The sequence below is a fragment of the Salmo salar genome, chromosome 24, assembly GCF_965601325.2.
Source record: "Salmo salar chromosome 24, fSalSal1, whole genome shotgun sequence".
In the NCBI taxonomy this organism is placed as follows: Eukaryota; Metazoa; Chordata; class Actinopteri; order Salmoniformes; family Salmonidae; genus Salmo; species Salmo salar.
In genome coordinates, this window is record NC_138314.1 from 23,763,948 (window position 1) to 23,779,028 (window position 15,081).

Consider the following 15,081-nt stretch of genomic DNA (forward strand, 5'->3'; position numbering starts at 1 on the left):
AAAAAAAAAAGGCTTCCATCCTGTTTTTAAAATAGATTGTACATGGATAAGCTCTAGCAACGTGATTAGAGGAAGAAAAAGTCAGTATAGGCTACTTTCTAGACGGGCTACTTTCAAGCATGTTTCAGTGGAAGCCACTCTCACCGTCGGCATCAAGGCTGCACAGTGCTCAGTTATCGCCACCCATCGCCAGGTGCATCGGCTGTACAGGAGTCACTAGGTTCGAGTCTTTGTAGTGCACAGTGGACACAATACCACAAAGCATGTGAACGTCGAAAGCGTAATGGTCCAATACTTCATTTCAAAGCTTTTACTAACCTATATGACGACATGAAGAAGAAAAAGAAGAAAAAGAAGAAGCATCATCATCAACAACAACAACAACAACAACAACAACAACAATAGGCCTACTAGGCTACTTATACTACTACTGTAATAATTATTATAATAATTTATGTATTATTATATTTATTATAATATCAATTGCAATAAATAAGTATTATCTTAACAATGGTTCACTTTTAACTAAATAAAGATATATTGCAAATGGCCATAGCAAGTTAAACTACTTGATATACCTTTAGTTTACAATGTACAGTATTTGAGTTTTTGTACACTGACTGTATTTTTGTTTGTCTCGCCATATTGTGTCTATAGCTTTGTTCAAAGTGATAGGCGAAACAGCGTTCAACTTTTAGAGCGCACCAAAAGTGAGCACCAATAGCATCTCAATGTCACTAAATAGTCTAAAAAAGTGACGCGTCCCAAGAGGGGTGGGAGGAGGATCCATTCGCTTCAATCTCGTAATGCAGACTTTTCAAGCGGCAGGGATCCGTCCAAGGGGCATAGCATTTGAAGAGTTACCATTGGAACATTTCACTCATATTTTCTGGAGTTACAATTGTTGTTGTTTTAGTAGTTTTTCTTGGTAGAAACATACGTTTCGAGCGGAGAAGCTACATCCTCCATAGAATTCTCTTCTGGTCACGCGCGGGTGCAAACAAGAAGATAGCCTACAGTATACATATTCAGTCCAAATTAACAGGTGACTGCTCCAAATAGTGTTTGTCATGTTTATTGTCGCTTCTCATCCGATTCTGTGACATATGACGATTCTGCTTAGGATAGTCCTACAAACAGTGGCGCCTGTCTTAACATTGGGACGACTTTTTTTTAAATATTTTTTTTAAGTTAGCGATCTGGGAAAACGCATTGTTTGTGTATGTGTGTGCAAGTAGCCCCAGCAAATATTGTGGCATTTAGCTAGTATTTGAAGCGAAGAAAAGTCTGACAGTACATTGTTATGGATATTGCAACAGGTCCGGAGTCACTGGAACACTGTTTCTTGAAGAGAAACCAATCCAAGTACCCAAGGATGTTAGACGGTATAAAGACTGAAGATCATCCCCATCGTCAAGCTACCCTTGGAGTCGTGCTTGGTAAGTCCGTATAGTTTCATCTGCATCTAAAAGAGCCCGAAGCACAGATATCACACACAATACGAGAAAGTTCTAGAATATACTTACATTGCTCTAAGTGTGTGTCCTGCAGCTATACGTGCAGACTATCCTCTCACGAGCCATAGGCCTCCTTAACATTTGACGTCTTTTACCATTTGCTTTAGTTATCATTTTAATTATGAATGTAGTGCATTTACTGTAGGCCGGCCTGTTTAGCACAACAAATAGCACAAATATATAATTGTATTTATGATCTCCCTATTACACTGACAAAACTAGCCTATTTCATTATTTTGTGAAATTATCACTATTTCAAATAATTGGATTACCCTTACTGCAATTGATTGCTGTTTTTTAGGCATATCACATTTAACAAATACTGTATTTTCACCGCAAGCTGATACCTTCTCTTTTCAGATTTTGTGGTTGAGGTATAGATAGCCAATTAAAACACATTCATATATTTGGTTTAGAATATTTAGATAATTCCAATTATATGATTAGGTAGGCCCTAAAACCGGGTCTTGTAGTGTGATATGGACTGTTTGTGTCTTTTTTATAGTTACCTGTTTATGACATGTTTATAATCTATGACCTTATATTTATTAGCTAAACTGAACATTTACATTGTTTAGCTAATAAATATAAGGTCATATAGATTATAAACATGTCATAAACCGGTAACTATATATAAAAAAGACACAAACAGTCCATAAAGTATAGCTAGTATGCATACTATTGTTAAAATATTTTGGCCCTTTTAACTTATTTTACATCCATTTTAGGGACGGAATGCCATCACCAATCTGTATGTGAAGGATGCCAGCGTCCAATATCTGACAGGTTTCTGATGAGAGTCAACGATTCCTCGTGGCATGAGGAGTGTTTGCAGTGCGCTGTGTGTCAACAACCTCTAGCTACCAGTTGTTACTTCCGAGATAGGAAACTGTACTGCAAACATGACTACCAACAGTAAGAAAAATAATATTTACATATAGACTATTCTCTGGTTGTTTTACGCACAATGAAAGATCACCAAGTAGGTTAGGCCTATTCACTTGTGCCGCATGAATATAATTATGTTTAGAATGTGTCCAACAATTGTATAATTCCAGCCAAATAATCCATTTCAATTTAACTTTATTCACCCCGTGATCTATCAGTAGGCCTACACTATAAGCTGATGTGTACATTTTTTCCAGTATTGTCATTCTCACACTGTAAGGTCCAGATACGCGCTCCGGCTACTTGTCAGTTGCCAGACGCTCTTTAGAAAATATGGCCTACATTTATTATATACCTATAATTGAGAACATTTTGCTTTTCAATCGTTTCTTTCTATTTGTATGGCATGTGATAATTCCCTTTAGTGTTAATCGTAATACGTTTCTAACGGAGATGTATTCCTATAGCCTATCCAGTATCGACGACTTAGTCAAAACTATAGTCAGTCACAAAACGATTGCTTTTACTGGCACTTCATTATCTGCAATTTTGTTGATATTTTCTGAATTGTTATGACAAGGATCTCTTGAGGCAAGGATTTCTTGGATTGGAGACCGATGATGGTCACTGCAGCATTTAGTGGAGAATGTATCCTAACCGCTGTATATGGTACGTGGAAGGCACAATTGAACAATTTTAGATTTAAATGTAGCTAGATCTTTTGTTCGTTTCAAGATAAAACAACAACCAAAACATATCGACCCAGCTTTTGGAATAGTTTCTTGATATTATTTCGTTATTAATCCTATATCATGGTAATAATTACACACACGAACAAAATAGAACTAGAAGGAGCTATAAGCCTTTTCGAATATAGTGGGCCTATATGAAAATACTGGGTTTAGTTTTGTTCCTTTCTTACATTAGAAGAAAAATATGTCAGCATTCGAGCATAAAAAAAACTCCACGCGCAAAGCTACAATGGCATGCTAAAGATTTGTGGCCTTCATGGTCTTCAAATGGTTTTACACTCTGAGAACTTAAACTATCATTTCTTGAACTTATTATTATTGTTATTATTATTATTTGGTCTTTACAACTTTGACTTCGGAAATGTTTAGTTGGTAGACTAATACGACTTGAATGGAAATGTATTGTGAAATTATTACACAAACGACATTTATTTGTTTAGTTATTTATCTATAACCAACAGTAAGAACATGGGCACATTTCACTTATGGTATTTTGCTGCCGATTAGCCGACATGCATGCGTGGAAAGGACAAGAGAGTCACGGAATTCTATTGGCAAAGTTACCTTTGCGCGCATCCAATCAGTGCGCCTTGATAATAGTGAAACTCACTGGCTGGTGGCGTTTGCTGTTGTCTCGACGGGAGGCTTAAGTTTATTCCGCCTCACTGACTGTGTGCAACATGTGGCCCTATGTCCCCACTCATTGTATTAGTGCTATTCATGCTTGTCACTACATTTTAAGCTTTTTGTGTCAGGGTTTTTTAACATTGCTACTTCAATCACTGGGACATTATAGCTCCCTGCTAGATGCCCTGCAACAAACAATGAGCTACATATATTGCCCTGCATCACTGTTTTTGTCAGCCATTCATCCTGCTCTGTCCGACATGACCATAGGCAGTTAGTGGGAACAATGTGGATTTCATAGCAGCAGCTCCAGGATGCCATTGCCTGGGAGATGCAGTCAGGAAATAGTGACATAGACAAACGGTGCAGGCCAGCAGAGAGGGGTCCTCTTATTTTACCACCTTTCTCTCTGTGTTGTTTGCGAATAGAGGATGTGTGGGGGGGGGGGGGGGGGGGGATTTGGACATGTTTAACTATATTTGTGGGGACCAGAAGTCACCACAAGAATACTAAACAAACAAAAAATTGTTTAGGTTTAGGGTTTGGAGCTAGGGCTAGTTTTAGGGTTAGGAGCTAGAGTTAGGTTTTCAGGTTAAGGTTAGGTTTTCAGGTTAAGGTTAGGGTAAGGGTTAGGTTTAGGGTTAGGGTAAATAGGTAAATAGGATTTTGAATGGGACTGAATTGTGTGTCCCCACAAGGTTAGTTGTACAAGACTGTGTGTGTGTGTGAGTGTGTGTAAAATTGTGTATGAGGTCTGAACAGGCAGTAATTTCTAGTCACATTTGGGATGTTGTTTTGGCCGTAAACTTGTTGTAACGGTGTGAGCTTCAAGGATATCCAGAGCCTCTAAACAGCAACCTGCTGATTCCTGTCATGTACTCCCACACTATTATCCATCATTACACAATCCAGCCTCCCTTTCTTCACCTTCCATCAGTCTCAGGTCAACAACTAGCAGGGGGGTCCCATGTGTACACAACACTACCTGTATTTGTTTATTTCGTTTGCATTGATGGGATACTTAGAGATGTAATTGGCACCATTTTGATTTTTATGACATCAATTTAAGTTGCATTTATCAGCCCACAAACTGCCATGAGCTGCAAGGCAGGCTCCTTGCCATACAACAGGAGAGATGCCTAATTACATTCCTACAGAAATTGGCTACCGTAAATCAATGGATTGGCAAACGTTTATTTTCACACCTATAGCACATATAGCACAATTTATGTTCAGACAGAGGAGATTTTATGATTTTGTGTCCCAGTAAATTCTCCCTCCAATGTATTTTTACAAAACCTGTTAGGCTGAATAATGTTATTTTAGGATTAGGGTACAATTTAATTCTATAAATGTTCAGAAGACCTTCTCCTGTTGATATTAACAACTGGATTGAGCATTTTCCCCCGCGTCATCGGTCTGCTAATATAGGACTAGTAAAGGCCCTGTGCACTACAAATACAAATACAAAAATTCAGATTTTTCAGGGGGTGCTGCAGCACTATCCCTACTTCCCGCGACGATGATGTGTAGTAGTTTAGACTAGTATAGGTTACAATGTAAAGCCACTACTAACCAAAGTAAATAGTTATGGTTGGTTTGGTTGTCTGCTGGGTGGGAGCTGTAACCGTAGAAACCATGAGGTGGTCATTTGTCTGTCGGTCGGGGAGTGAGATGATGTGTGAGAAGTGTAGTGGAAATACACCATCCCCCAGATAGCTGCTTCTGACCTGGTGTTGGGAGATCAATTAGACATCATTAGAGGACACACATCTCCCTGAGAGGAGCGTTTTCCCTAACCAAGCATCTGGTCTGAAAAGACCCATGTAATAAGGGTGTCACTCCACATGTGTTGGACAGTAGACTACTATTGAGGAATGTTGAGCATTCTAATGGTCTGGCTGTTTTGTCAGTTTATGAGAATATTAAAGTGTATCATTTCTGAAGATATATTGTTGTCAACTATTATATTGTGATGCTCAGACAAGTGCAGATGGGTGGCAACAGATCTAGTGAAATATAAAAATTAGAATAAATCTTTTTGCTGAATAAATATTTCTGCTATCTATTGCAATATTACAGTTTGTAATCTATATTGCTAACCACTTGATCCACTATATGAATATACAGTATGTTGAAGCAGCAGTATTGTTCAATTCACTAGCCACAGTATTTTAACAGACCCCTGAACTCATAACACCATAGCCTCCTTACCTTCACACCTTCCCTCGTAATGCTCAGTGTTGGACGATCCCCTGGTGTGCTGATAGGTGCTTTTTATGCCGGATTGGGGTGTCCTCCTGTGAAATTGTGTTTTTTAATTAGCTGTGTTTGGGATGTGGTGGGGGTGGGGGGGGTGGGGGGGGGGGGGGGTGGATAGGCTACATGCTGACGGCTAGGTTTCTAACATGAGCTGCACTAACTTACTGTGTTCCACTCACTGTAGTGTACGACACTCCCGCGTGGCCTTTGTTCTCGGTGTGAACAGGGATGCACGCAAAATGGACAAGGTTTTCTCCTGCCGCAAAGCTACTCTTACACATACATACTGTAGCTATGGCATGGTGTTTAGATGATAGGATAAAAGACTAGGAAGGTCAGAAACAGTCAGATGTATTTCGCAAGACGTAGTGTTCTTTGTTCTCAAATTTTTCCAAAAGAAAGAGTGAAAGGGGGTGAAGAAGTAGCTACGGCTAGTGCTGGTGACGAAGTAGAGGGCCCCTGCAGAAAGACAAATCTAATATTAGCTGGCGTAAGCTGGATAATATTGCTTCAGCTTGCCTGGATTCTTAGTGTACTGACTGGGTTAGCTGTGTTCCTCTGTAAGGAAGTATTGGGTTCTGTGTCAGCGTTGCCTGGCCTATCCTAGCAACATAAAATGATGCAAACATCTGTCATTTCATAATGTGCAAACCATTTCCCCCTACACATTGTGACCTGTTAAGGGTATTTTAGGGGTATTAATGTGTAATGCCGTAAGCACTTTGTATTCACTTGGTGCATTTCCCAATGGTTAATTGAGTTTCCAATTATAAGCTTGTAGATTAAATGATTCATATTTTATTGAACAGGTCATAATACCCAACATAATATAGGCATAGTCATTTGTAAACTAATACTTTACAAAATGGTGTGTTTAATATGTCTGCAACAATGTCTTGCTTAATCACAATGTGTGTGTGTGTGTGTGTGTGTGTGTGTGTGTGTGTGTGTGTGTGTGTGTGTGTGTGTGTGTGTGTGTGTGTGTGTGTGTGTGTGTGTGTGTGTGTGTGTGTGTGTCTTTGTGTGTCTGTGTGTGCATGCATGCTTGCACGTGTGCATGATAACAGTTGAAAAACAAAGAGCTAGCAGAATACTTTGGCAAGCCACAGAGGCTCAACCATGTTAATGCCCATCAACACTTAAGAGGCCAGGCTGATGGGTAGGGTTGTGGGGCTACACCTCTGTGGCTTGGTGTGGGGGAGCTGTTGGCCTGAGGAAGAGAGGAAGGGAGTCAGACCTGTACTGGGAGCTGTCTGGTGGGTTCACACTAGAATGATAGCAAAGGAAGCAAAGCAACTCAAGCATGCAATTTGTTGGTAGCCACAATAAAGTTGTCTGTTAGGGATCCAGTGAGGGAGCCAGCGAGACAGGTCAGTCAGATATTATTAATACTCCTCAGCTATGGTAAAGAAACTAGTACATGGTGATTTCCATCAGCAGCTTCAACTCTTCAGGGGATCAAATGTATTTGCAGAGGATGACAACTATTCAAAACACACCGCAAATGTTTACAGCAATATACTGCAAAAATGTAATCTAAAAATGACAGCTAGAATGAATATGAAAAAAGCTAAATATCCAGTTGATCATTTGAAAACTGAAAGAGAGAGAAAAACAGAGAAGATACAATGAAAAAGGGAGAGAGTTAATGGCACATTAGTAGAGGATGTTTTTTGGGAAAAGATAGTAGGATTGTAGTTTTTCATTGATTTTATTTTGAAAAATAGATAAATAATTGGGATGCATTTTTTTCACAGTAACGTTTTAGTGTATGTATCTGCAAAACAGCATCGGCTCTTTCCTTGCCTGTTCTACAAGCACCCCAGTCGAATGTGCATGTGAAATTGAGACAAGGCCTCTTCTGGCTCAGGATTTCAGGGCTGGGCCCCTGCACTCCGTAAATGTGATCCCACTCTGGAATGTTTTTCCAACACGTAGGCTTTTCACAGATACACAAGAAAGGGGTGGCATCAGGGTGGCACGTGCTGCAGTCCGAGTGGTGTATGCTTGTAGCTAACTCTCACACAAACGTCACACATTCTACAACCACATGGGGTTCTGGGCATACAGTGCATTCGGAAAGTATTCAGACCCCTTGACTTTTTCTACATGTTGTTACGTTACAGCCTTCTTCTAAAATTGATTAAATAAATGTTTTCATCATCAATCTGCACACAATACCCCATAATGACACAGTGAAAATTGTTTTTTTGAAATGTTTGTAAATGTATTAAAAATAAAAATAAAAAACAGAAATACTTTATTTACATAAGCATTCAGATCCATTGCCATGAGATTTGAAATTGAGCTCAGGTGTATCCTGTTTCCATTAATCATCCTTGAGATGTTTCTACAACTTGATTGGAGTCCACCTGTGGTAAATTCAATTGATTGGACATGATTTGGAAAGGCACACACCTGTCTATATAAGGTCCAACAGTTGACAGTGCATGTCAGAGCAAAAACCAAGCCATGAGGTCGAAGGAATTGTCCGTAGAGCTCTGAGACAAGATTGTGTTGAGGCACAGATCTGGGGAAGGGTACCAAAATGTTTTACAACATTGAAGGTCCCCAAGAACACAGTGGACTCTATCATTCTTAAAAGGAATACGTTTGGAACCACCAATACTCTTCCTAGAGCTGGCCACCAGGCCAAACTGAGCAATCAGGGGAGAAGGGCCTTGGTCAGGGAGGTGACCAAGAACCCGATGGTCACTCTGACAGAGCTCCAGAGTTCCTCTGTGGAGATAGGAGAATCTTCCAGAAGGACAATCATCTCTGCAGCACTTCACCAATCAGGCCTTTATGGTAGAGTGGCCAGACAGAAGCCACTCCTCAGTAAAAGGCACATGACAGCCAGCTTGGAGTTTGCTAAAACTCACCTAAAGGACTCTCAGACCATGAGAAACAAGATTCTCTGGTCTGCTGAAACCAAGATTGAACCCTTTGGCCTGAATGCCAAACGTCACTTCTGGAAGAAACCTGGCATCATCCCTACGGTGAAGCATGGTGGTGGCAGCATCATGCTGTGGGGATGTTTTTCAGCAGCAAGGACTGGGAGACTAGTCAGAATCGAGGGAAAGATGAAAGGAGCAAAGTACAAAGAGATCCTTGATGAAAACCTGCTCCAGAGCACTCAGAACTTCAGACTGGGGCAAAGGTTCAGCTTCCAACAGGACAATGACCCTAAGCACACAGCCAAGACAACAGAGGAGTGGCTTCAGTGGCCCAGCCAGAGCCTGGACATCTCTGGAGAGACCTGAAAATAGCTGTGCTGCGACACTCCCCACCCAACCTGACAGATCTTGAGAGGATATGCAGAGAAGAATGGGAGAAACTCCCCAAATACAGGTGTGCCAAGCTTGTAGCGTCTTACCCAATCATTCTCAAGGCTGTAATCACTGCCAAAGGTGCTTCAACAAAGTACTGAGTAAAGCGTCAGATTACTTATGTAAATGTGATTTTAAAAAATGTGCACAAATTTCTATAAAACTGTTCTTGCTTTGTCATTATTTGGTATTGTGTGTAGATTGATGAGGGGGGAAAAACAATTTAATCCATTTTAGAATAAGACTGAAACGTAACAAAATGTGGAAAAAGTGAAGGGGTCTGAATACTTTCCGAATGCACTGTAGCATTAGGCCTACCCTCAATCAGTGGATCTCTCTCTTTCTCTCTATCTCCCTGTTTCCGTTTCTTCTGCCCCTATGCAGTCTGTAATCATATTTTGTTGAAGCAGTACATTCACTGATAACTTATAAATCATTACTGTGTTACTTACACTCACTGATTAATGAAATCTGTCATGCTCAGTAGGAATGTCATCATGTTGGTGCATTTTGTGACTTCTTTGACATATTTACAATATCAGTCAAAAGTTTGGACACACCTACTCATTCCAGGGTTTTTCTTTCTTTTTACTATTTTCTATTTTGTAGAAATAATAGTGAAGACATCAAAATGATGAAATAACACATATTCAATCATGTAGTAACCAAAAAAGTTTTAAACAAATGTAAATATATTTTATATTCTTCAAAGTAGCCACCCTTTGCCTTGATGACAGCTTTGCACACTCTTGGCATTCTCTTAACCAGCTTCATGAGGTAGTCACCTGGAATGCATTTCAATTAACATGTGTGCCTTGTTAAAAGTTAATTTGTGATATTTCTTTTTGACTTAATGCGTTTGAGCCAATCAGTTGTGTTGTGACAAGTTAGGGGTGGTATACAGAAGATAGCTCTATTTGGTAAAATACCAAGTCCATAGTATGGCAAGAACAGCTCAAATAAACAAAGATAAATGACAGTCCATCATAACTTTAAGACATGAAAAACGTTGAAAGTTTCTTGAAGAGCAGTCGCAAAAACCATCAAGCGCTATGATGAAACTGGCTCTCATGAGGACCGCCACAGGAAAGGAAAACCCAGAGGTACCAGCATCAGAAATTGCAAATAAATGCTTCACAGAGTTCAAGTATTTGTATTTATTATGGATCCCCATTGGCAGCAGCTACTCTTCCTGGGGTCCAGCAAAATTAAGGCAGTTTATACAATTAAAAAAATATATTACAGCACATTCACAGATTTCACAACACAGGCCCCTACTCCACCACTACTACATATCTACAGTACAAAATCCATGTGTACGCGTGTGTACAGTGTGTATGTTACCGTGTGTGTATGCATGTGCCTGTGCCTATGTTTGTGTTTGTGCTTCACAGTCCCCGCTGTTTCATAAGGCATGTCTTTATCTGTTTTTTAAATCTAATTTTACTGCTTGCATGAGTTGCTTGATGTGGAATAGAGTTCCGTGTAGTCATGGCTCTATGTAGTACTGTGCGTCTCCCATAGTCTGTTCAGTACTTGGGGACTGTGAAGAGAACTCTTGTGCCATGTCTTGTGGGGTATGCACCGGTGCATTCAAAATGTCAACACCTCTCATAAATACAAGTAGTGATGAAGTCAATCTCTCCACTTTGAGCCAGGAGAGATTGACACGCATATTATTAGTATTAGCTCTGTGTGTACATCCAAGGACCAGCCGTGCTGCCCTGTTCTGAGCCAATTGCAAGTTTCCTGAGTCCCTTTTTGACCACACGACCGAACAGTTGTCCAGGTGCGACAAAACTAGGGCTTGTAGGACCTGCCTTGTTGATAGTGCCATTAAGAAGGTAAAGCAATGCTTTATTATGGACAGACTTCTCCCCATCTTAGCTACTGTTGTATCAATATGTTTTGACCATGACAGTTAACAATCTATAGTTACTCCAAGCAGTTTATTCACCTCAACTTACTCAATTTCCACATGATTTATTTCAAGATTTAGTTGAGGTTTAGGGTTTAGAGAATGATTTGTCCGAAATACAATGCTTTTAGTTTTAGAAATATTTAGGACGAACTTATTCCTTGCCACCCACTCTGAAACTAACTGCAGCTCTTTGTTAAGTGTTGCAGTCATTTCGGTCGCTGTAGTAGCTGACATGTATAGTATTGAGTCATCCTCATACATAGACATACTGGCTTTACTCAAAGCCAGTGGCATGTCATTAATAAAGATATAAAAAAATTAAGGGTCCTTGACAGCTGCCCTGGGGAATGCCTGATTCTACCTGGATTATGTTGGACAGGCTTCCATTAAAGATCACTCTCTGTGTTCTGTTAGACAGGTAACTCTTTATCCATAATCTAGCAGGGGGTGTAAAGCCATAACACATACGTTTTTCCAGCAGCAGACTTTGATCTATAATGTCAAAAGCTGCACTGAAGTCTAACAAAACAGCTCCCACAATCTTTTTATCATAATTTTCTCTCAGCCAATCATCAGTCATTTGTATAAGTGCTGTGCTTGTTGAATGTCCTTCACTATTAGCATGCTGAAAGTTTGTTATCAAAATAGCATTGAATCTGGTCAAACAATTTTTTCCAAAAGTTTACGCAGGGTTGGTAACAGTCTGATTGGTCGGCTATTTGAGCCAGTAAAGGGTGCTTTACTATTCTTAGGTAGCGGAATTACTTTTGCTTCCCTCCAAGCCTGAGGCACACACTTTCTAGTAGGCTTAAATAGAAAATATGGCATATAGGAGTGGCAGGAAATTGGTTGTTGTGACACTTGGTATCAGTCTATGCATACAAGGCATATAAATGTGAGCTCTTAAATAAAATTAAAAAAAATCTCTCTTTGCACTTTTTACTCAATTTCGTGCGTTATTATCCCCAGTTATTTTCCATCCAAGTTGTCAGACCCCAGTGGTTTGTCATTGTTGATAGACAACAATAATTTTTTCACCTCTTCCACACTCACTTTACGAAATTCAAAATGACATTTCTTGTCTCTCATAATTTGGTCAGATATACTTGAATGTGTAGTGTCAGCGTTTGTTGCTGGCATGTCATGCTTAAGTTTGCTAATAATGCCAATGAAAAAAACATTAAAGTAGTTGGCAATATCAGTTGGTTTTGTGATGAATGAGCCACGTGATTCAATCAAATCAAATCAAATGTATTTATATAGCCCTTCTTACATCAGCTGATATCTCAAAGTGCTGTACAGAAACCCAGCCTAAAACCCCAAACAGCAAGCAATACAGGTGTAGAAGCATGGTGGCTAATAAAAACTCCCTAGAAAGGCCAAAACCTAGGAAGAAACCTAGAGAGGAACCACGCTATGAGGGGTGGCCAGTCCTCTTCTGGCTGTGCTGGGTGGAGATTATAACAGAAAATGGCCAAGATGTTCAAATGTTCATAAATGACCAGCATGGTCAAATAATAGTAATCACAGTAGTTGTCGAGGGTGCAACAAGTCAGCACCTCAAGAGTAAATGTCAGTTGGCTTTTCATAGCCGATCATTGAGAGTATCTCGCTCCTGCTGTCTCTAGAGAGTTGAAAACAGCAGGTCTGGGACAGGTAGCACGTCCGGTGAACAAGTCAGAGTTCCATAGCCGCAGGCAGAACAGTTGAGACTGGAGCAGCAGCACAGCCAGGTGGACTGCGGACAGCAAGGAGTCATCATGCCAGGTAGTCCTGAAGCATGGTCCTAGGGCTCAGGTCCTCCGAGAGAGAGAAAGAAAGAAAGAAAGAGAGAGAGAAAGAGAGAATTAGAGAGAGCATACTTAAATTCACACAGGACACTCCAGAAATACTCCAGATATAACAGACTGACCCTAGCCTCCCGACACATAAACTACTGCAGCATAAATACTGGAGGCTGAGACAGGAGGGGTCGGGAGACACTGTGGCCCCATCCAACGATACCCCTGGACAGGGCCAAACAGGCAGGATATAACCCCACCCACTTTGCCAAAGCACAGCCCCCACACCACTAGAGGGATATCTTCAACCACCAACTTACCATCCTGAGACAAGGCCGAGTATAGCCCACAAAGATCTCCGCCACGGCACAACCCAAGGGGGGGCGCCAACCCAGACAGGAAGACCACGTCAGTGACTCAACCCACTCAAGTGACGCACCCCTCCTAGGGACGGCATGGAAGAGGACCAGTAAGCCAGTGACTCAGCCCCTGTAATAGGGTTAGAGGCAGAGAATCCCAGTGGAGAGAGGGGAACTGGCCAGGCAGAGACAGCAAGGGCGGTTCGTTGCTCCAGAGCCTTTCCGTTCACCTTCACACTCCCGGGTCAGACTACACTCAATCATATGACCTACTGAAGAGATGAGTCTTCAGTAAAGACTTAAAGGTTGAGACCGAGTCTGCGTCTCTCACATGGGTAGGCAGACCATTCCATAAAAATTTAGCTCTATAGGAGAAAGCCCTGCCTCCAGCAGTTTGCTTCGAAATTCTAGGGACAATTAGGAGGCCTGCGTCTTGTGACCGTAGCGTATGTGTAGGTATGTATGGCAGGACCAAATCGGAAAGATAGGTAGGAGCAAGCCCATGTAATGCTTTGTAGGTTAGCAGTAAAACCTTGAAATCAGCCCTTGCCTTAACAGGAAGCCAGTGTAGGGAGGCTAGCACTGGACTAATATGAACACATTTTTGGGTTCTAGTCAGGATTCTAGCAGCCGTATTTAGCACTAACTGAAGTTTATTTAGTGCTTTATCCGGGTAGCCGGAAAGTAGAGCATAAACCATTCACAGAGTATGTGATATCTGTTGATATCACATACGTTATCAAGCATTTCACACATGTTATCCAGATACTGACTGTTAGCACTTGGTGGTCTATAGCAGCTTCCCACCAGAATGGGCTTTAGGTGTGGCAGATGAACCTGTAGTCATATTACTTCAACAGTATTTAACATGAGATCCTCACTAATCTTTACAAGTAATGTGGTTCTGAATATAAACAGAAACACAGCCACCATTGACATTTCTACATTTTCTGTACATTTTATAACCTTGTATTCAGGGGTGAAAATCTGATATCAACTTTGGAGGGGACAATTACATGACATTTTCTCAAGAGCAATTCCTGAGGGGGACACCAAAAGTAGTGCAGTAACACATAGCCTACATTGTAATATGGTAAATGTATATTGAGGAACCAAAGAAATAAGGTGTTTGCCGTACTCCTAACTACCGGTACCCAGAACTACACAACTAATCACAACAGCAATACCATTGCCTTTAACAAATCTTAGTTCAGTTACCAGTTTAAGTTGAGAGTGGGGGTATCCATGGCATTTTCCAATTATGTTCCTATTTTACAAGTCAAAAAAACTGAGAACCTTTCATAATGTTGCCAAACAAAGACTCAACAAACTTACCTGAGACTCCCTGTCTCTGCCAGTCTGTCCCTGCATATCTGTCCCCAACTCTCCTGTCTGTGTGCCATCTGTTGCCTGCTCTGCCTAATGAAATCATTGTGAAACATTTCCATTAGAATTTCATTTCTTTCTTATGAACATTTTATCAACTAGTCTTTGAGATATTAGGCTACTAGGGTTCTTACTATGCGTTTTGGTGTATTGAAAAATACTCTGATGTCCGTCTTTTATTTTTCTGCCATTTTTCTACCTGGCTGGCTGGCTGGCTGGCTACACACACACACAGTGTGTAGGTTATTTACAGTAGGAG

The 15,081-nt window shown here is 40.7% G+C and overlaps 1 protein-coding gene across 2 annotated transcripts in view; it reads left to right on the plus strand.

The window, feature by feature from the left end:
* The first annotated feature begins 788 nt into the window (after positions 1-788).
* lmx1bb (LIM homeobox transcription factor 1, beta b) overlaps positions 789-15,081 on the plus strand; it is a 69,814-nt gene continuing 55,521 nt past the window's right edge. The window contains exons 1-3 of one of the 2 annotated variants that reach the window (XM_014171863.3): positions 789-1,045; positions 1,320-1,439; positions 2,246-2,432. In XM_014171863.3, the coding sequence (XP_014027338.1) occupies positions 1,376-1,439; positions 2,246-2,432 (251 nt within the window). In that variant the 5' untranslated portion in view covers positions 789-1,045; positions 1,320-1,375. Of the gene's footprint in view, positions 1,440-2,245; positions 2,433-15,081 lie in introns of both variants that reach the window. The other variant, XM_014171862.3, reaches the window with a different exon arrangement.